This window comes from Nasonia vitripennis, chromosome 1 (genome assembly GCF_009193385.2).
Source record: "Nasonia vitripennis strain AsymCx chromosome 1, Nvit_psr_1.1, whole genome shotgun sequence".
NCBI lineage: Eukaryota > Metazoa > Arthropoda > Insecta > Hymenoptera > Pteromalidae > Nasonia > Nasonia vitripennis.
In genome coordinates, this window is record NC_045757.1 from 32,593,943 (window position 1) to 32,616,895 (window position 22,953).

The 22,953-nt window shown below is 42.2% G+C and overlaps 2 protein-coding genes across 10 annotated transcripts in view; one reads left to right on the top strand and one right to left on the bottom strand.

Annotated features, from left to right (window-relative positions):
- The window catches only part of LOC100119277 (beta-1,4-glucuronyltransferase 1), a 41,036-nt gene extending 31,061 nt beyond the window's left edge, over nucleotides 1–9,975 (bottom strand). Inside the window, exon 1 of one of the 2 annotated variants that reach the window (XM_008216950.4) lies at nucleotides 9,264–9,975. The gene's annotated coding sequence lies outside the window, so the exon portion shown is untranslated. The remainder of the gene's footprint in view (nucleotides 1–9,263) is intronic. The other variant, XM_001603025.6, reaches the window with a different exon arrangement.
- Nucleotides 9,976–10,567: 592 nt separating this feature from the next.
- LOC100116691 (carbohydrate sulfotransferase 4) lies at nucleotides 10,568–22,088 on the top strand. 8 transcript variants are annotated; one of them, XM_031921272.2, is made up of 10 exons: nucleotides 12,604–13,196; nucleotides 13,858–14,163; nucleotides 14,247–14,299; nucleotides 14,712–14,840; nucleotides 16,116–16,202; nucleotides 17,865–18,007; nucleotides 19,326–19,561; nucleotides 19,739–19,940; nucleotides 20,036–20,215; nucleotides 20,579–22,088. In XM_031921272.2, the coding sequence occupies exons 4-10, from the start codon at nucleotides 14,721–14,723 to the stop codon at nucleotides 20,907–20,909; spliced, it is 1,299 nt and encodes a 432-aa protein (XP_031777132.1). In that variant the 5' UTR covers nucleotides 12,604–13,196; nucleotides 13,858–14,163; nucleotides 14,247–14,299; nucleotides 14,712–14,720; the 3' UTR covers nucleotides 20,910–22,088. The 8 variants fall into 8 exon arrangements, with proteins under 8 accessions (XP_032455161.1, XP_031777132.1, XP_032455164.1 ...); XM_032599261.1 differs by having other exon boundaries at nucleotides 12,635–12,716; XM_032599273.1 differs by lacking the exon at nucleotides 16,116–16,202.
- Nucleotides 22,089–22,953: the final 865 nt, after the last annotated feature.

The window sequence follows — 22,953 nt, forward strand, 5'->3', positions numbered from 1 at the left end:
AGAGAGAGAGAGAGAGAGAGAGAGAGTGGATATATAGCACACGTTAAATACAGGCATACGTATAAAGGACGCGTCGGGCTAAGCGGCGCCGTATACTGCTGCGGGGTGGCTCTTGCGTCTTGAATTCGTAATGCGATAAAGGCTGCTGCCGCCGGCTTTTCAGGGACGTATTATAGTTATACAGTAGTCTCTCTCTCTCTCTCTCTCTCTCTCTCTCTCTCTCTCTCTCTCGTATAGGCCGTCGCGGACGACGAGTGACATTGCACCTCGTGCGGATTCACCAGCAGACGACCAGACGTCATAGCTATATGAATGTGTAGTAGTCGGTTACGTGAATGTATTGGGCTGGGCGACACACGAATACACGATGCATTGTATGCGTCTGTGTCTGTGTCTGTGTGTGTGTGCGCGCGCGTTATACATGTAGCGACGCCCAGGAAATCGAAGCCAGAGAGCGGCGAGGCTTCGCTTCCGCTTCGGAGTACACTTTTTGTTATTTTCACTTTTAAAATATCGTATCTGCTGCTGGCTGTTTGCTCGTATTTTTTGTTTCTCGTTTCCAAATGATTTACCAAGCAGTTCGCTAATGCTTATGAGAGAAAAGTTCGAGCGGTTATATAGCGCGTGAGCGGCCCAAACTGCAGGCCTAAAAGGGCAGTTTTAGCATAGGCCGAACACCGCCAGAGACTATAAAGAAGCTTGGATAGTTTAAACGGTGGTGGAGGAGATGCCAGTCGCGAAAACGATTCGCTAATCCGACTAATTCCGCCACACCGCTGTAACCGCTCTCCACGTGTAAGCACACCGCTTGCTTTATACGAGCTTTTTTATGCTTTTAGCATGTTATTGTTACGACGCGAATGACAAAAGGATTGCACTAAAATATTTATTATATCCAAGTCTCGCGCGTTATTCCTGTCACACTCGCACATTTGCCTCGATGCATTCAGCCGGTGCTATATAATATACCGACGTCTACCCTTTTTTCGTTAAAATTTAAATACTGACGTAAATTCTGAATAGATTTGGCCCTGTGCAGTTCGCGGATTTTCTTGTTGTTATATATATATATATATATACCGAGTATAGGGGGTGCGCACGCGCGCGTGTCATAAAAGTTTTTAACGCCGCATAAAATGGATATCTAACTACGGGCTTCCCATATATAGATTACAGACCCTATAATCGCGAGAGCGCGTACACCTCCCATTAATACTTTCCAGACTGCGCGCGTGCACATATACAGCTATAAATATATACACATGGAATTGTTAAAACCCAGAGACCAAGAGAGCATAACGTGATATCCTCGCACTTTCGAGTGCTTTTGTAAGAAAATTCAATAAGAATTTTACGAAGATTCAGAAGATAGAGTAAAAATTTTCGTCATTGAAATTTGACAAATTACGAGGAATCAAATCAACAAACATCGCCATACATCATGCGAATACCAGACACTGGTTCTATATACCGCGCGCCTTTTCATAAATCCGCATGAATAGAGCATCGCAACGAAAACCTGCTTACATCAAGCGTAATTGAAGCCGATTACAAGATACCTCCTCTTCTCTTTCTCTCTCACTCGCAACATCCTCCAATTTCCATAAATAAACCCCACCGAGGGCAGCGCAAAAAGCTCCTCTCTTCTCGAAGAAAATCTCTCCGCAGTTGCGCAGCAACATCCCCATAAATTATTGTCCTACGAACACACGCGTGCTTCGTGCGCGTCGATCTAAAACAATCTTCATCCGATAATAATAGAAGCTGCGAAAGCGGAGCCTGTAATCTTTTTTCCCCAGTACACACACACACACACACGGGCATAAGCGCTAGACCTATGCACAGGAGGAATCCCGTCGTCATCATCATCATCTCGTCGCTTCTACGAACAAAAATGAAAGTGCGCACGCGTGTGTGCGTCATATCTCTCTGGGTGAGAGAGAAAGGGATATAGAGATGATAGCGTGGCTCGTTCTGGAGTATATAGCCGACGGAAGCGGGAATATGAGAACGAGTTCAAGCGAAGCCATTAGGCGTATTTTTTCGAGGAGGAGGAAGCGGAGAGAGGGAAATTCGAGCAAAGTCGGAGTGTTCGCTCTCCCTCTGCCTACTGTTTAATTAGACCAAGTGAAATATTTGAGGTTTAAGCCGTTAGCTATACACACGCTGCTCTAAACGTCGCTGCTGCTACTATATACCGCACTGCTTTTGTGCAAGAGCAGAGAGTCTTGAGGGAACAGCCGTGTGTTCTCAGGTGGGCTCTGATGGGTTAATTTTTTAACAAAGGACGGCAGCAAGAAGTTTGAATTTTAAAGCGCGAGTTTCCAAGTTCTAAGGCTCTCTGGTAACGGAGCTCTGGAGTTTGAAGGTTTTCGGGCTATGACTTTTTTCATTCTTAACGAAGGCTACGTATTTATACAAGCGAACTAAGTAGGTGCTCGGATGTAAAAGAATGTACACAGCAGAAGGAGTATAATGAGAACCGAGTGTGTATACTCGGTGAATCAGTATATTCATAACGGCGATAAAAAGGTATTCCGTGTGTTAGAGTAAATTAATTAAGCCAGCGGTGATCAGGCACTCCATCATCTTATAATCTCGTAGACACACAAGCAGACGCAAAACTGGCGCTTATATTTACAGCATCGGTACAATAAGCTCCTCCACAAACTAATCCCCGCCAGTTTCTAAGAAAAATACACAACCGTATACCACTTAACGTAAGACGCCCACAACGCGATTCCCCTACCCACACGAAATAATTGATGACGCAGAAGAAGTCTCATCCCACAGAGAGATAAAAGACAGAACTCTCGGGCTATCCCTCAAGCTCCGCGCGCTGGAATAATCCCCTTAAAAATTTCCGCAAATCCATCAGACCCATTGCAGAACCAACCTGATGCTTTAGAGCATCGCGCAGAGCCGCAGGCGTCCTCCCATCATCATATCCAGCACACACTCGTACACGCGGTATCGAATTTCTTCGCATCATTGTCATCGACCACGCGATCTTCGTAAGTGCGCAGCTTGCGGCTGTTTTTCTTTGTACGTTTCCGTCGATTTTACGCGAATTACGAGTCACCCGCAGTGTTATAGCGCACGAGCAGCCTTTTTTAACAAACCAATCAGACGACAAATAGAACTCCTTAGGTATAAGGAATCCTCTGCTGGCGCACGCGAAGATGCGCTTCCGCGCATCGATTTTTCTCTTCTGGCACGCGTCGACGCGTGTTTTGGCGATGAAAGAGCAAACAGGAAAACGAGTGGAAAGCGAGATTTTTTTGTTTCTGTCGAAAGGTTCGCCGAAAGCCTCAAACGCACGTTCGAAAAAGCCCGATAAATCTCCGCCATCAGGAGTTGCGAAAACTGAAAGCTTTATTTGCAGCAAGCCGAAGCGACGAGAAAAAGAAAATACTGTACAAACGTACACGGCAATAAAACCTCAGGATCGTAGCATTCGAAAAAAAGGCAGCATAAACCTCTTGCCCGAAAATCCCTGTCGTACACTGAAAAGGAAAGACCAAAAAGCCGAAATCAACCGGCCATAAAGCTGGGAATCGTTTGACGAACGCGCGATGCAGAAGTCGCTCTCTGATTTCGCTCATTTTTTCCCTCTTTCTCTTCTACACCCGTGTATGTGTTATACTTATACAAAACGTAAGCGCGCTCAAACGGGTTTGCATGCAGCAGTGACGATGTTTTCTGCTCCACTGCATCGTCGTTGCAAAGTCAAATTTGTATAAAATAAATCAAGATCGGGTAGTACATGCGCACGCAAGTTTACAAGCTGTACAAGAGTGTCATATTTTTCTCAGCTGTTTTTTTGGGATACACATCGGTCGATCAGAGGCTAATTGGGTGGAATTGCTGCCTGATGATAATATGGGCTGCAACGTTGCGAAAATAAGGTTGATCGTTATTTTTTTCGCCTCGCTGAGCTGGATCTGCATTAGCATCGCTAATTTCGATGCGCCGAGTGGCATCGCTGTATACGCGTTCCACTCTCTAAAGATCAATTAGCGAAATTTCACCTCAATTAGGGGATACTCGCTAATTCGAAATTACAAGTTCCGCGAGCGCGTGTTTTTGATCGACGATGCGGCTCTAATTTTCTTCTTCTGGAGAGCACGAGGATGTCTTTATTTTGAGGGGAAAGCTTCGTTTCGTTACGATGGTTAAGAGATTATATTTGAAATTTTGAAAAAAAAAAAATTGGCTAAAAGCATATATTACTTGTGGTATTTAAAATGTAGCTCTAGTTTATGCTCGATTGTGGCTCTACATTGTTATTGGGCTGAGTTTTAGAACAATATTTTGGGAAGATTTTTTCAATGCATAAATATTTGACAAGCCAAAAAATGTGATCTAGGTTAACTGTATTTTTAATAATATATATGTGTGTGTTAAAGTATAATAATAAATAACAAAAGATGTTAAAATAACTACATAAAAAATACATTTAACTATATTTTGTATACAGTTTGCTTTAGATTGTAATTTATAATTAAATAAAGAGGTATTCAGGGTGAATTATTGAGATAAGAATTAGGAAGAGACCGAGTGCTGGTTCATCACGAATTCAACGAAGCTTATCCGTACAAATTCATAAGCAGACCAGAAACACAGAACATTCTCGCGAACAAACCGAAAATAAAAAAAAATCCTACACTTCAAATATATTTCCGACAGACCCACGCCACTTACATATCCCAAACTCGGAAGATAAAATCCTCGAAGCCGACAGACGAATCGCCTAATATCATCCACGTGTACTGGCAGCAGAAGAGCAGAGCAGAGAGATATTGTAAAAATGCTCCTTTGTGGAAGCGTCTCTCTCTCTCTCTCTCTCTCTCTCTCTCTCTCTCTCTCTCTCTCTCTCTCTCTCTCTCTTTCTCTTCCTTCAGCTCTGCTCTTTTTTTCTCTCTCGGCGCTCGTTCGGGTGAAGCGAGGCTGCTGAACTCTCTCTCCCGGAGATTTTGGGAGTATACGCGGTCCACCTTCTTTACCTTCTTTTCGTCGATGCTACGACGAGGTATACGTACTCGGCGATTCTTTCGCGCTGAGTCACTCTCGGTATGAAAAATATCGGAGTATCGAATTTTACATCGTTGTGCGGCGGAAAAAAGCCATTTCTCTCTATTGCCAATTATTAGGAAATTTTAATTAAGTTTCGAATTCAGGGAGGTAAGAATTTCTTTGGCGCATAATTGATCGGGGAATTGATTGAAGCACCGGAAGCGAAATTCCGCGAGCAAACATTTTGGTACAATATTGATTTTCGCAGGGTGAGGGAGGAATTCCGCAGCTAAAATAATCACTCATTCATAAACACGATCTAGCTCGATTTCAAATAAACAGAGATGGCTTCTTCGCCGGACTGTTTGAACGACTGCATGTTTCTATACCTAATTTTTATTTAACAACATATTGATGACGTTTGAGCATTCTATACTTTTTCCGCATAAATTACGTTGATATACTTAAGCAGATTGTTTGAGCTCTGCTGTAACACGTAGAAACGAATGTATATGTACCCACTATTACCAACTCATTTAAGATAAACCTGGAAATATGACTTACTAAAAAAAAAAGGCAGTTACTGCATGAACGACTGAAGCAGTGAGCTTAACAAGGCAGTTTTGGCATAGGTGGCACAACCCTATATCTAGTTTCGATGCATATATTGATATGGGGAAAACAGAAAAGTGCCTATGCGCCACCTGTCTTCGCTCGCAGAAAGTAGGAAGCCGAAAAGTTCAAGCGGCACGAGATATAGGGCCAGTCCAAAACTGTTTTGTTTTATATGGCTACCTTTGCTTACCACTACTACTGCTAATTCCACACGCTCGCTCACCGAAAGGATTTTTACTTTTTCAGGTGAAGGTCGTATACTCGCGCAGCTTTTACGGACTTAAAATTTCTTAGAGAACCACTCTTCTAAGATACGCATGTAAGTTCGGTAATATGTAATCATGTTACGATCGAAGCATCTGATTTCTCGCTAAAAACTTAAATATGATTCAATTTTTTTTTAATCCACATAATCCTGTTATAAATATTAATGAAATTTTAAAATTGATTAGATACACTTTTTCTTCGAACGCACGAAGGTCGAGTATATACGCTTGTGTACCTTGCGCTCGGCATTAAGATTTCATGTATTCATCAGCGCAAATCTTTGTTGAAGGAAAAGTTTTTGTAAGTTTACGCTGGGAATTACCGATTGTTGCGGGAAAAAAAAAACAGAAGTTGAATAAAACATTCGTCGTTTTTACCACGGCCGCTTCCTCGGGATTTTTGTAATCCCTTTGCAATTGTAAATTCCAAAAGAATGCTTCTACCCAGGCTTTATTCATTTATTTCTGACTGAAAATGGAAATGCTAAGTGTAGACAACAATTTAGACTCGCGAACAGAGCAATCAGCATTAAGCCAACTGCGAATTGTGGAGGAGTTTTTTCCAATTTAGGCAGCACTACTCGAGTCTAAACGTATACAATGCGTGTAACGATCTGAATTTCTGAAATTTAGTGAATATAATATATTAGGAGAGCATTTTAATAGATTGCTTTTGACACTTTTATGAAAATAATAATAATAATGATGGTATATCACGCGGTGCATCGGGCGATCGATTAAAGAAAGCACATACATATATCGTATTTGAAGATTATAGGAATGTCAGATTGTACTGATTAAACGATCAAGAAATTCTTTTCATTTTTACGCAGATATGACTTGACCACGTTTACAGTAACGTGTACCGTATTTTCTCATGCGAAACCTGTCATTGTTTCGTGGAAACTCATATGAGTGATCGATGACGTACACCGAGACTCGAATGAAATGTTACCTTCTAAATCAGAATTGAGATAGTACAGTAGCAGCCAAATCTTTGTTTTTTTTTCGATCGACTATCAGAAAGCTAGTACATTATTTACAAAAATAGAAGCTACCATCTCACGTTTAGAGGTCTTCCTTTCACATTGAAGATATTTATGTCTTCGTATAAAACCTCATAACTTTTCCTCCTCTAGAATTGGTGCAATAGATCAATGTCTCGCGTTAATTTCAATGTAACGCGTTTTTTTTACTTCACTTCTGAAATAGGCTAAGGCTAACGAAGTTACGGATTCGTATACGAGACGGCAATTTCGTTTCGCGATGCTTCGTGTACAACAATCCTCTCTCTCTCTCTCTCTCTCTCTCTCTCTCTCTCTCTCTCTCTCTCTCTCTCTCTCTCTCTCTCTCTCTCTCTCTCTCCCCTCGTCATACTTCACTCGTTCCAATAATCATCGTCCTTTGACGCAACGATCTTGTAGACAATAAATTAACGGCGCTTTCTGCCTCGGAAACATCAGAGTCGTTACGAAAACACGGCGCAAACCCTCGGAGCCATCGGGAGCCATCAGGGGTTTTCACCAAAGTAATCTTGGCTGCCCAGCACTTGATCTCGCTAGAAGAGTGAAACAAAGGCCCCCTTTTGAGGAAAGCTAAAGAAGACGCCTTTGAAGTTTTTCTCCTTATTTAAAACAAGCTGTACACAGAGAGAGAGAGAGAGAGGGAGAGAAGAGCGCGTTTTTACCAAAGGCATTATATACGTAAATCAATTCATGCGCTGAACTGATGTTACGTCGGCACCGCTTAATAAATTGCAAAAAAGGGGTTAATAAATTTTTTGCTCCGACCCTCGGGGAGAAAAACTAATATTTCACGCTCCTAGCGGATATTAAAAGAGCCGCTGTGGACTCGGAAGCGCGATGGTATTTTCTCTTTCGCGCGTAATTTGATACAAAGTATAACGAATTGCTGTGCATTAAAAAAAAACAGCGGCAAATTTGATTTGCGTTTTCTCGAGTATACACCTGCATCCTATCCCGTATACATCCACATCGGAGGGGAAATTCGATTGAAAAGCGTAAAATGGAAAAACTGCAAGCAAGAACGAGAAATCCCCCCCCCCTCCCCGCGAAATAGCGGTGGAAAAATTGGCTCTGTATATTCATAAATTGATATGCATTCTATATCTGTACGCGGGACTACAGCCGAACCGGTGTGTGTGTGTGTCATATTTGAAAATCCCGGGGAAAATAGCGTGTATATATAAGCTCGGGAACTGTTGAAAAAAACATTATTGCGTTTTCAGCGCGTAATCCTGTGCATGACGTTCAGAAATGTCTCGTATGAAAAAGAGAATGCGAAAATTGGCGAGCGAAATAACGATGCTACGTGTGAAATTCGACGTTATTTTCGGAAACAGCGGGTATAGTTTGGTGATATTGGAATATTGTAATTTTAGGAGACCGAGAAAGAGAGAGAAAAGGGGAATACTATTCAAAAAGAGAGAAAGAGACGGAGAAATTGATTCATTTATACATCTCCCCGACACGTGAGTGTTAGAGAGATGGGTTTTTATATTCTCTCGAGGGAAGAAAATTCGAGTGGAACAATCAACTGTCGTAGTGTAGCTGTATATATAGCTATACAGCTGGGCATTCATACAGCGCGGCTCGAAATTCGAACGTATTCCACGCGCGAGAGAATTTTTCTCTTTCTCTGAATTGGAAGCACATATCAGCGGTGTACAAAGTTAAACCTTTGAAATTCCGCGTTTTTCCGGCATCGATCACGTATACCCATACACCCGCGTCCCGCACGTTTGGATATCGGCAAACTCGCTGCGACTTTATTTCCGAAGAGAAGTAAAATCTGCTCGGAAACGCCAACTTTTATACAACGCTCGCTCCGATGGAAAGCTTCGCACGAATTAATAAACAGCGGGATTCCATCGTCGACGCCGCTTCCCGGAACGATATCTATACCTGCATCGTCAGTAAGTCAGTTTAATCTCTAGCGATCACGCACTCGTATATCTTAAGTACCCGGAAAATCAAGCTAACGAAACAGCGCGTACGAGAGAGAGAGAGAAGAGTAATTGTCCCCGTGGACTTGGGCAAATTCATTCGACACCCCACACACCGCACCCTCTCTCTTCTTGAAATAAAAATCAGCACTTTTTCAATCGGAAGCCGCTGCGATCGTCCGAAGGGCTGTGAGGTACTCCAGTGAACAGCGTCAAAGGGCCGCGTGTAAACACCGCACAGAGCCATACGAACAGAGATAGAGATAGAGAGAGAGAGAGAGAGAGAGAGAGAGAGAGAGAGAGAGAGAGAGAGAGAGAGAGAGAGAGAGAGAGCCAGACGAGCTGCATATCTATACCCTCTCTCGCTCTGTCTCCGTCTCCCTCCCACTCGTGGTACATACCTCGGAGAGCTGAGTACAGTAGTATGCTGGGTCGGATCGATCCGCCTCTCGGCGCCGCTCCTTCCTCGTGGCTGAAGACACTTTTCCTGTCTACTCCGGCTGCACCAGCTGGCTCTGCAGATCCTCACAGCTTCTTCCGCTGACTGCGTGACACTCCGGATGATTCGCCGAGGACAGATATATGTATATATATATATATATAACACGACTATCGGACAGAGTATACAGTCGCACTCTCGCTATGTCGTCGGTATCCCGTTAGCTCGGCCGGGATACTGCTACCGGCGGCGACGGCCTCGAGGACATCCTCTCCGGGGGCGGTTACAGTATCGGCGGCGGTTGTTCCACTATATACCGTCCCTCCGACACACATGCGTATACGGCTCTCGCTCGGAGAACACGGTTATGTTGTCTTCCTCGCGCACTCCTCTCCCTCTGCACACTGCAGTGCGATGATCATGCGTTGATTATAACCTATATACCTATATGTGTTATAGCAGAGCTCGTACACAGCACAGCCAAGTGTGTACGAGCGCACACGCGATTGTGCGTAAGTGAGTTCGTCGAAGAGGAATTGTATACAGGAGCAGTACTTAGTAGAGGATAAAATCGCGCGCGAGCGACACGAGATCTCGGTCGGCTGCCGTCAGCGGCGAGACTGGCCGCCGCGAGTGCGTTCGTTCGTTCGTTCGCGCTCAGTGCTGCTGGCCTGCTGCTCTGCTTCTCCCTCCCTTGCTGTCTGTGTGCATGTATATATGCATATATATATATATATATATATGTATATACCTGCTGCCAGTGCGCGGGTTCGTTTCTCGCTGCTGCTGCCGCTCTGCTGTAAGTGTATAAGTGTATATCTGTGTATATATATACCGAACTGTGGGTATTCTTGAAAGTATATACACATATGTATATAGTTGGGCTCTGGACGTGCCTGCGCGCGCGTCTCGCTGCGCGGATGTGTTGGTGAGCAGCAGGACACACGCGGTGTATACGTACACTATATACTGGATAGACCTGCGGGGTAATTAAGGCTTTTTTAATTAGTTTTCGGGGCTGTATGCTTCATAGCGGGGAATTCCGGTTTCTCGCTGTGTTTTACGTTTTTTTCTCCTACAAAATTAGACACGTACAGGTTGATATAGAATGAGTACCTACGTATAAGCTCGCTAACCCTACTAACGATAGTTCAGCCTCGAACTCAAACACACCCCCCCCCCCACCCCTAACGAATTACCGCTATATAGTTTACTGCAAACATCGACGGTTCGAACAATCCCGCCACATCGGCGCTAACTTATCCAACTCCCGCGCTTTCCAATTGTCAAACATCCCCGCATAGGAGACTTTATCGTTCTATTCCCCGATGCAGCTCTCGAAAGCGGTTCTCATCTCGCGGCGGCCCATCTGCAGCATCAGCTGATGTATGCGTGCGCTCTTATATCTGTGTGCGTGGCTAGTGTGTTTGAGTTTGCGCGCGTGAGTTTTTCGCGATGCTGTAGACATCGGCGATGGATAAGCCGCGTATTGTTGTGCTCGTGTTATATGTGTATATAGCTATATCGACGCGAATTTCCGGGCGCCGTGTTCGTGCGCGCTGCTGCAAACAATATAAACATATTCGCTGCTGTTGGTGCTTTTTGTTATTATCGAAGGTTCTCGTAATCGTGCACTGCGTTACGTATTTGCAAGTTTTGAGCATCCGTTATTCAGTGAAAAAAAAAAAAAAATCGTTAATCAGACCACTTGAAAATGCAGCCGATGTGGGTTTCCCCGGTCTATATAAATATTATATTACATTAATAAAATACAATCGAAATCACGTAACGGTGCATATCATCGTCAGGAATATTAATCAGAGTTTCGTGTGCGCGAGTATATAGCCGAGCGGGCAGATAAAGAAGTTCAGTAAATTCCACTGATCGCCGATATAGAAGACAACGATACACAATATTCACCGATGCCGAGGCTCAGGGAATATTGTAGCATATGCGAGCCGGACACCATCGGAATTCAACGGGAGGTTCTATTCGATCGTTCGAGATTACGTCTGACGATCCTGTGCGTTGAGTACAGTAAAAAAGTTATACATACTTGGAAGAAATGAGAAGAACGAAAAAAATAGCTTATGCACACATGTGCAGCGCCGGCCTATGATTCACACTGCTCCTGCATATGCGCGTTTTGCAATCGTCGACGTTTTTCTCTCTTGTGTACAATGTGTTTGTAATATGTGCCTTATTCTCAAGCGGCTGCTTGATTCTTGAAAGTAAGTAATACAAAAAACGATCCTCTATAAGAATACATGTAAAATTTGTTTTTCTTTTTTATGCGGAGCGAAAATTGATTCCGCAAATTGGCTATATACACGTCTTGGTTGGTAAATATATAATGACGAGATCGATATGGAGACTCTATATGCGCAACATTGGTCTGGTGTCATAACTTGCGGTACACCTAAGTTCAACAACTGCAGTTTTTTCTTCGTATTACTCGAAAAATCCATAATTTCGAGTTCTAAATATACACTTTCAAAGCCTTTCGAAGCTTAATCAATTACCTATTATTGTTAGAATCGATCGCGCGGCTAAAAATTATATACACTCCGATGAATTTGATAAACGATTGGTACTTATAATATACACGCGTGTGTATATCTATAATCTCGTATCGGTACAGACTAAACTCGATGCAATCTGAAATAAATCGTTATGAGCGTGAAAAGGTGATGATTTCACCGCCACGTACGCGCATGTAATACCTAATTGTTTTTCGCAAGTCTCTCGACGATTAAAGCGTACAAAAAAAAACTACTCGTTGCGTCAGTTCGCGCATATACCTATATGGGTATATCAATTACATATTTTTATAACTCACAGTTTTTTCTATCAAAACATTCAGTAATTCTAAAACACAATTTTAAAAAAACTCGCAGCGACGAAATGCCTCGAAGACTATTTTCTATCCCAAACAAGTTTTCTCTCGAATCATGGCACTAATGAGTACAATATTACAAAAGCATGATAAACCGACAATCGGATCTCTCAATTACCTGCAACTCCGCAACGGATAAAGCAGTAGCAAATCAATCGAAAACGATCAATAATAAACAAATTATCCACCAGTCCTTTACATTACCAGCGAAGGCCGACAATGTAGGCATTCCCCCTATCGTCGTAAAACCCGTTTCTCTCTCACTCTCTCTGCAACTACATCTCCTCTCCGAAAGCTGACGGTATACATTCCTCGCTTCCCCCACTATAATAAATCCGCGGAAAGTCCGTCACTGAACCAACGTCGAAAAGCACACCCTCCTTCCCCCCCCCCCACCACTCCCGCTCTACACATCGTCGCGCACGAGTCAGTGACTGAGTGTCGACCAGCTGCAGTCCATGTGTGCGCGCTATCGAGCTCGGACTGATGCCACGGTCGGAAAAAGTCGCGGCTGCATGCGTGAGTGTGTATCAACAAACGCGGTGTGCTATTGCTTACAATAATACGCTTACGGCCGCTGCGTTCTGACAGTCGAACGATAGGGAATCTCTCCGCAGATAGTTGCCTGCGCTTACACACTGCATCATCGTAACATCGATCCGCGGGAGTGTCGTCTGGCTAAATTTTCCTTCGGGGCGCTCGCTGCACATCCTCGAATACAATAATCAACACGGCCGCGAGAAAAATCGAAGAGAGCTGCGATTCTACTTTCCCTCTGTATATATAGAAAGCGGCTGCTGCCGAATAGAGCACAGTGGTCGCACGCACGGAAGTGGCATGTTTTACGAGTCTCGGAGGTGACCTTCCGGCCCTTCCGCGAATCAGCCCATCTCCGTGAATTCGGGGAAGCGATTGAGTTTTGTGCGGACACGCACATGTGCTCCATCAGCCGCCCGCATTGCTGGAGGTTAACCTTAAAGCTGCTGCTTGTACTGCAAGGTTCGTCGATCGCGAGTTATAAGTAGACTGGCATATATACGCAATTTTTTTTTGCGGTGTGTTATACATGTATATGGGCTGAACGCATTGTTGATGTGTGTGCGCGCGTGGGAACGGGACTGCAGACGACGAGTATGTGTGACGTTTTTTCGTCTGCTAGATGCCGTCGCGATATGCTTCATACGGATATATTTACTTCTTTCCGGGTCGTATGAGAGGAAAGAGACGCGTTTGTTGACAGTCAAGCTGTTTTCCGTTGATTATTTAGTCGCGGACTGAGTAATTGGATTAACCTTTGTTAACGACTCGGAATAATGAACGTCGTCTGGGATTTTCTTTCACGGCCACACGAGAGCGAATTCATTGCTTTTGATTAGCCTCTCGTTCATTAGTCTTGGGGGTCAATTGGATACTCTCTGCGCATAGCTATACATATTGGTTGTAAACTTTTAATAATTATATTTTCGCTGTGTGTGACTGGCCGGCTCGCTTTTATTTTATTCCCGAGATTTCGCCTTATCTTTACTGGCAACGCATTAAATTTAATATGTTTCTTGTGCTGCCTGCGTATGTTATAAAATTACTGCAGACTATCCGGAGATAATAATTTCAAACTAGTTATAAGTTAATTGTAATTGGGCTATTTCATATTTATGTGCAGATTGCAGTGAAAATGCACTCCACTGCGCGTTCTCACCGGAAAGATTACTGCGTGAAGAGAATTCACTGGTAGCGACGAATGAAATATGACTGGAAAATAAAAAGGCAAATGTGAATTGACATACTCTTGAGTTGTTTTAAATAATGAGTTCAACCATGACAATGGCACTACAATTTTAAGGATGTAAAGAGACAGAAAATAATCGATAAGCAATTTATAGATCTGAAATAATGGATCTGATTCACGTATACTCAAGTGGAAGTAGATCTCGAGGAAAATTTCAATAAGCATATGGTAGTTTTTAAAGTAAGACATGAATTAGATATGATTGGTAAATTAAAACATGTTAACGTTCATTAACAATGCATTCTCAACATTGCTCAATACAGATGCCAGACTGGCAGTGTTATAAAAGTGCGAATCTCTATATTTGACTAGAACCGTGAGTACTCTTCATCCTACCTATCTCAGCTCTCACGTGTAGTTTAATCTCTAAAAAAAGTAAGATATGCTCGCACATAATTTGACAGCTGTTTACCCTCCTTATCTATTCAAACAGCTAAATTAGCATATCAGCTTCTTGATTTACACTTTTTTCTCTCCACAAATTCTCTAGTTCCGTTGAGCACTGGGCTTCCTTATCAGTTCTACGCGTACACATCAGACACGATAAGTCTTTTCGAATACAGCGTATAACGTTGCTCTTGCCCGAAGTGACGAATAATAATTCGGAGTAAAATCACGTTTCACTCGCGGCTGTCATCCTGTTGGTATATTTTCATCAGCGCGACATCAAAACGAAATAAGCAGAGCGAGCGCAAGCAACGGAAATAACCTCGTTTATCTCGTTTCAGGTCCCCAAAATGTCGAGAAGACTAAGCTTCTACTGTCTCATCCTGCTGGCGACCATCTGCATATTCATCTTGGCGTTGAACCAGCGCTACAGCAACTACATCGAGCATCGTCTCCAGCCAATTATTTCGGTCAGTATAGAAGCCTGCAGTTTGCTTGCGCAGAGCACTATAGGAGAAAGTGGAAAATTGCTCTCCCTCGCGTCCGTACGTGGGCGCATCGGTAGCGCGAATTGCGTTAGCCGCGATTAGATTCGTCCCCAAAAGAGATCACATAACGCGCACAGTCTCGCATGTAGCCATACGCATATACTCACGCTCTGCGCGTACACTCTGTGGCTTCTCTGTTAAGTATAGAGACGAGAATTCAGTAGCTCGACGTACTCGACTCTAGAGACACGCTTCTCCCAATGCAGCCGCCGCACAGGCGGTCAATTTTGTACTGTATATTATTGCGAGCAAACGAGCACCGCTATTACCTATATAGACAAGAGAAACAGAGTCGATTATTCCTTTATGTATTTTTCTTTGTCTAGTTTTTAGTCAAGCTGTGGATTGTTCGCACAAAAAGCCAGCGGCGGCGCATTTATTCCCGATTGCGTAAAAAGGATTGTCCGCGAGGTTGTGTAATCCGATGAGTTCTGTAAACGCGACGTTTTAAAGCTCGTTACACGCGCGCGGCTTTGTTGTCCTTTCGCGACGGACACAAAAATGTTTATAACACAATGAGTATGACAAACCAGGAATTGAAATTTTATTCGGCGTGTATGCCGCAAAAAGCGTTGACCCCCCCCCCCCGAAATTCAATTCCGATGTGACAGCTCCTTCGACGGGGAAACCGAAAGAAAAAAAAAAGAGAACAGAGAGAGATATGCGGGTACCGTTTCTTTTTATCAGCGAAGATAGACATAAATAGGACATTTCCATAGAGAAAGTATATCTGTGTATAACATGAGCGAGCGAGCCGCATCGCTGGAGCGAATTTTTTTTTCTTCCTTCGAGCCACGACCGCTCGTTTTCAACGTATATGCTATATATGCGCGTGGAACTTTTAAACTAGACTCGTGCGCTCTTTGTTATCGATTTGGAGAACGATATGCAAGGCGGGAGTAGCTATTTTAAAATAATTCGTGACGCGTCAGTCGAGACGGTGCTAAAGTGCAAGTCGCTCTCCCGGCGATAATGGCCGCTAATAAAAAAAGCAATCAGCCCATTACGCGACGCCGGCTGTAAACGTTTAACGGGTCGCGCGCTATCGGGAAATTTATATTGCGCGGATCGAATGGCGAAAATATATATGCGGCTCTGTATTTAATTTATAGGATCTAAATATTGTGTGACGGCCGCGATTCTACAAATAATATCTATACGTTTCGTTTGTCATCATATTTTGTGTTCCTCGATTAGGAAGCGGAATTAAGATCCCGAATGAAGTACCAAGAGGCTCCAGAGCCGTTTGCGGTACCGACGGTCAAATACGACGATCCTTTCATGGTAAGTCGTGTGTGCGCGTGTGCAGAGAGTCGCTATTTGCATACAATATGTCGCTACTTCGACGGCTCTTATATGTGGCATGCTTCGATGAAATTCTTACTTGTTATATTTAACGCATGCTTATTGCAATCGGCTCGAGAGAGTTTTATCGCGCGATGAGTTGGTTTTGAATTTGACGGATCGATTTTTTTTCCTGTCTTGTTTTTTTTTTTTTTTTTCAAGGGTTTAAGGTAGCACTGTTTGGAGCTTTGTAGAGTAGCTATATTGTTGTGTAGAATTAGATGCACAATGTATTACTCGCTTCTTTTGCATTTGTACGGCTTGCAGTAAAGCGAAATTTATATTTTACGCGTCTCGTACATAAAGAAAGCTTTCGATAGCTCGTTTTAAGTAATGATGCTTGCGCTATACGAGTGTGTAATAAATCTCCGATTAACCGATTTCATGCATCACATCGCGATAACGCAAGATTTTGATGGAGGGACGTACGCGGGCTACTACTGTTATTATCATAATTTTATATCTTTTCCTCGAGTTCTCCGATGAACTTTTGTGAAATGCCTCGATTAATCAAAATAATTTATAATCGCTTGCGTTGCACATTTAATACGACCGCGATTCGAGAGGCTTGTTTATGATGAATGTTGGAAACTCTAATACAATTTATTTTCTCTGAGATCGACGAGGCTTGTTTACATCGGAGAGAGAGAGAGAGAGAGGTATTTTCTTCGTGTTTTACTTTACAAGTAATTTATGCACACGACGTCTATCTCTGAAAAGCCTTGATCTCCTCACTATACACCAATAAATTCACTCAAATTATAGCTCTTCCATCAAAGCTGATGCATATACGTCAAAGTATATAGGCTTCGATCGCATAGGTGCATATATAGTAGAGGCGTATACTAATTTTCACGTCTTCCTAAAACGGTCTCAGGATTGGCTTCGATCTTGAGGTCGGATAATGCTTGGATTGACTGCAGGATGAGGACACGCGAGCTATATCATGGACGGTCACTCGTGTATATATGTAACACGTTGCATGATGCATCTTGATCTAGCAGCGACAAGACTTTGCTGCGGAGGCTATAAGTAGAGTTGGTGCTTGCATTAATTTTTTTTTTTTTTTTTACAATTTTTATTGTAGTCATACTTGTGTATTCTGATGACGGTTGACGAGAGCTGACGTGCAAGAGATGTTTGCATAAAATTAACGAGTATAATTGGTCGTGTAATGAAATCTGCAGTGCGGTTTTTGCCATTAAATTTTTATAATATCACTCTCTGATATTAAAAAAAAAACACACACACAACAGAGGCGAATAGAAAAGAAAATAATTCTCGATAGCATCTCTTCCACTGCTAACTCGCGCGCGTGACTCTCCCTCGCGGCTCATTTCTTCCATTCTCTCTATACTTTATAATACTCTTTCGCCGATGCGCGAATGTGGCACAAGTCGAAGAAATCAATGTCAAGCAGCGGAACGTCGAGGCGAGGAAAGAGAGAAAAAGAACAACAGCCCCGCATGAATGTTTGAAAAGGGAGTCACGCCGCGACTCGAGAGCCTATATACATATGTATTTCGCGCATCGATCGAAAGTCTTATAAGCACACAAGTATAGAGAACAATCTTGAGAAAACAGAAGTGACGTTTCTTGCAGAACTACATGAGGGCCGGAATGTACAGCCTGGAGAATCTGACGCTGACGGAGATCGCCGAGGTGGTCGAGCTGCAGAGGCGTATCATAGACAAGGAAATGGAGGATTACGTCTATCCGGACGGGAAGTACGGAGTCTATGCCAAGTGAGAGACTCTTTTGTGCTGGCTTGTTTCGCGGTTTCGTCGCGGATTTATGAATGGGGGGGTATTGGGGCTTTATTGGCGCGGGGAAAGGTTTTGCGATGCGGTGATGTGGACGGGGTTCGGCGAGGGTTTCGTAGAATGCGAATGGAATTTATTGATTTAACAGTTTTGAACAATTTACTGCAGATTTTTAAAATTTAGATCAGGACGAACTAGCAACTTTCATTGTTTTTTTTTTCCTTCAAGTGCGATGGTTCCTCCTCAAATTGAAGCTTTGAACGGTTGGTAATATCGGCATTGGCGAAAATTTGCATCTACTTATAAGCTTAAAAACAGCAGGAATATAGTCGTATATTTTGAAAGAATGAGCTTCACTTTTAAAACTTATTTCTCATTCGCTTCGATGATTAAGTGATCAATCATTCGAATTATTTTTTTACATGGCGACTTCCTGGAGAATGTATCATTGATTCAACAATCTAGCATTTGAATAAAATAAAATTTGATGGTAAAAAGCTGTATCGTTTAACTGTTTATGCAGAATAGTTTGTAGTCTTCTACTCAAGCTTGCTATTTATTTTATATATTTGATATTCTTTGGAATTAAAACAAAACTGTACAATTTTTGGAGCGTAATAACAGCCTTGAGCTGAAAAAATTCATGAGAAACCGTGACTTGAATTTCGAACCTTTACGGAGTGTTGACTATTATCCAATGAGGCTTTTTTGCGCTCCACGCGTGCGAAAAAATGCGAAATTACCGTGAATCGCGTAAAAGAAGCATTTTTTACAGTTATGAACTGATAACACGTTCGGCAACTAGTAATTAACGTTTAAAAAAATTGTTTATCGATTCTTCGAACGGTATGTTAAGCGAAATCGACTTTAAAATACTACAAAATGAATGTTTATCGTATGAAATGAGACGCTTTCCATTTATAAAGAAAAAGACTTGGTTGACGTGAGTATACTTTATAGATAGGAATCAGAAAGTTAAATAAATCATGAGATTCCATCAACGGTAGCTGGAAGCGAAAAGTTAACTTTTCATTAGATTCCAGTATAAACGAGAAAAACTACGCGTTTTTTTCCTGGCACTAATAAATATGTGGTACACGTATTACAAGACCACACGTTATTCCGAATCAGTTATTAAATTCAATGTCGTCATTTCGATTGCTTGCAAAAGTAAAAAAACTTTCAGTCAATAAAAAAAAAAAAAAAAAGCTTCGTTCGCCGTTATGTTTATCGCGAATCAAACGAGATTATAAAAAATAAGCATATCCTCAACAACTAATCGAACAATTTTCTCCGATAGCAAACTCGATGAGCTGGTGATGGAGAAGGAGGGCAACCCGGTGCGAAGCGTCATACTGACGACGTGGCGCAGTGGGAGCACCTTCCTCGGAGACATTCTAAATTCACACCCAGCCAACTTCTACCACTACGAGCCGCTACTGCACTTCGGCATCGTCCAGATCCGTGAGCCGCCCCTTTCCGACGAGGCCTTAGCAAATTTAGACTCGATGTTCAAGTGCGACTACTCTACCCTAGGTATATCGCCCGTTAAAATTTTATCTGCACTTAATACTCTGCAGTGTGTCTGTATCGATTCGAGCGTATCCGTTTGTGCGGGTTATAGACGGTATTGAATAATTCAATGATCCTCGTGTAGTATATGCATAGTTTCGTTATCGCGATTGATGATTTATACGCTTGTTTATACGGCAGAGCGGTACCTGAGCTTCGGAAAAAGTGCGCATCCCTGGGTGTTCAATCACAACACCCATCTGTGGAAACAGTGTCTGCTTCACAAGAGGATATGCTGGGATCATCGCTTCGTCACTAAATTCTGCAAGCTGTTCCCCTTTCAGTCCATGAAAATCGTCAGGCTTAGGTTGCAGCCCATGGAGAAGTTTTTGCAACAGAACGAGTACGTTTCCCGTAACACGATCTGCCTATCGTTATCGATTAATACTGCGGGACTTTTTAATGCCAAATAATGAGATAATCATCGTCTGCCAACAGATTAGGCATAAGAATAGTGCTGCTGATTCGAGACCCACGAGGAGTTTTGCAATCGCGTAAGCACCGCGAGTGGTGTCCCAGCGAACCCGACTGCTTCGATCCGACTACTCTGTGTAACGACATGATCTCGGATTACAATGCCGCCGTTAGATTTTCCAAGCGGTATCCTAACACTTTCAAGTAGGTATCGATAAAGGAGCTATACTTGATGATAAAAATTCTTTCGTTGAGTGATGTTTGCCGGTGACGAAACATTGCGGTGAAGTGTGGAAAAATATGAAAGAATTTTATTATCTTGATAAATTTATCGAGAGGCCGATGCAATCGTTCAGAAATTTTGCGAGATAAACAATATTTATTTTCTGTATGAATATATTTCACAAAAACGGTTTGGTCTTATTTCACGCAAACTCGTTTAAAGCTGGAAAAGGTGAAAGGATTAAAAAGGAAAAGCCTCTTATTTTCAAGTTCGAGTCACGTATTTCACTTTGAGTGCTTTAATCGTTAAAAGTTAGCGCTAAAAATTCAACTTTCCTCTTGCAGAGTAATTCGCTACGAAGACCTGTCGCTCGACCCGTACGGCCACACGGAAAAGCTCTTCAAATTCTACGGTCTACACTTCCACGAGGACGTGCAGCGCTTCCTTGACACCCACACCAAGACTGACATCGGCGGTTTGTCGAGCACTTTCCGCAACTCCAAAGCAGCGCCGTTTCACTGGCGCAACGACCTCGACTTCGAAGAGGTCGATGAGATCCAGCAAGAGTGCAATATCGCGATGCGCCTCTGGGGCTACAATTTCGCTGCGAACGCGACCCACCAGAGATACTTTGATCCCGTCACGAATTACAGTCTGCGCAGCAACGAGCTATGACCGGTGCTTTCGTCCTCCGGTTACTTGTTGTTTCGTGGATCGAGCTTTTTGGACTGTATGTAATTTACATACAATATGATATATACGATATCGTATACTTGCTTTTAAACCGATACTGTACATAAACACATATCAAAACGACGAATCTCTTATTGCCCGATTTTTATTAAAATCTTTTACTCGCGCATGACTTTTAGTCAGGTAAATCTTTATTCACTCTCAACGCTATTGATAATACAGGTCGGAACTCATCAGATTATACTTTTCTGTAATTGTGTATAGTACAAAAACCTTCTGAGCTGCCATATTACTTACTATACCTGACTCGCGCGTGCCTCCGCTCGCGATTCAAGGTGAAACTGGCCTCATATCCTCACTTTCCCGAAGAGGGATGGACGCTGCTAATAAATAAATTGTACATAGAATTTAGATAGCACTTTAAAGAATTGCCTCGCGAGCTGGACGAACGAACGACGATTTCTTAGGCGCATTTTTTCTATATAATATTGAACGAATCACGGTGAATCATAACGCTTCTGTATCAGACGCGTGAATATTTTTTATTGTATCGATGTATATTCGTGATTTGTGGTAATTTATGGAAGCAAGGAATAACTGATAATTGAATATATAAGTATACGTGTGGACACGCGCTTTAGGAGAAAAGCATATTATATAAATGTCGACTCACGTACGTATTTGTAAATATATACTGTAGGATAATTTTATTACGTACTACCTGTGATGGAAACAACACAGTTTCTATGCAAAAATGCGAATCTCATACGAACATGTACTCGGCACAAGATTTTTATCATATATAGCGAAGCGCATGTAAATGTAAATCAAATTTTGATCAAGCACCCTTTTACATCCCAAGGCTCTCTCAAATTTTATATAGCGTAAAGTTTCAAAATAAAAAACTTATCCAATTATTACACTGAGAAGAGAAGTGTACATTGTAAAATCAAAATTGTAAGTGACCGTCATGCACATTATTTAAAACCTGTAATGCATGAATATGTTCATTTTAAACAATTCTAATATTTATATGTGCGTTTTTACATTTCGAAAGGATATCTGTTTCAATTTTTATTCAGTGTAAAAATGAGTTCTAAAACGTTTTAGTAAAAGTTGTAATATAAAGCTTAATTAATAAATTTTACATACTATATTGAACTCAATATCATTTTTATTTTTACATACACGCCTCAAGATTCTTTTCAGTTTCTAGTTAATGTGAAAATTTATAACTTAGCAGCGTTTGTTATTATTATAAGAACTAGTTCGCACTTTTATTTATACCATATCGTCCAATTTTTGCTGACATGAAAACTCATGATAAAAGCTTCAAAGCATTTGTAAAAGTGGAGCGACAAAGCGGTTTGCTACTTTATCGTCAATCGACAGTTGATTAGTATATCTTATATATCGCACTCTAGGAGGCTGCATGTCGACCTCGAAAAACCGCAAGCGCATAAATCTGCGCCAATGCAACTTTTATGCCCGCAAAGAACGAGCCTCGTTTTAACAGCTACGTTAGCGTAATGGATAAGATCTCTGCCTTCCGATCGGAAGATCCGAGATATCAAACCTTCATCGCAGTGAATTTTCGCCAATGAAACTTGTTTACATTAAACTCTATTTACATGGTATTGCAATTCGTTTTCAATCAATCATGTTTAAAAAAATGTTCTATATTAGTAAGTGGCGAATCGTCGAAGTTTCTTACCGAAAATTAATCCGTTACAGCTATTCGCATAACCGGTACTAGTTGCCGTCCATTTGTTGCGCACATTCAATTGGTTCAGGTACTCCTTGTGCCATCGGCTCCAAAAATGCTGTTTTAGCAGTTGCAAGTACTGCCAATTAGAAAACCTGTTTGTGGAAGTACTATAAGTAAAATCTACATCTGGTATGCTCATCAATTTGTCACCGATCAAGCGATGGCCAGGAGTCAGGACGGTGAGATCATTACGATCTGAGGATATGGGTGTAAGAGGTCTTTTGAGTTTAAGATAGCTTCGATCTCGATTACATGCGT

Coding starts and splice junctions, on each gene's coding strand:
- LOC100116691 (XM_031921270.2), top strand. Junction 16,203..17,864: donor AATACGACGATCCTTTCATG/GTAAGTCGTGTG, acceptor CGTTTCTTGCAG/AACTACATGAGGGCCGGAAT. Junction 20,216..20,578: donor CGGTATCCTAACACTTTCAA/GTAGGTATCGAT, acceptor TTCCTCTTGCAG/AGTAATTCGCTACGAAGACC.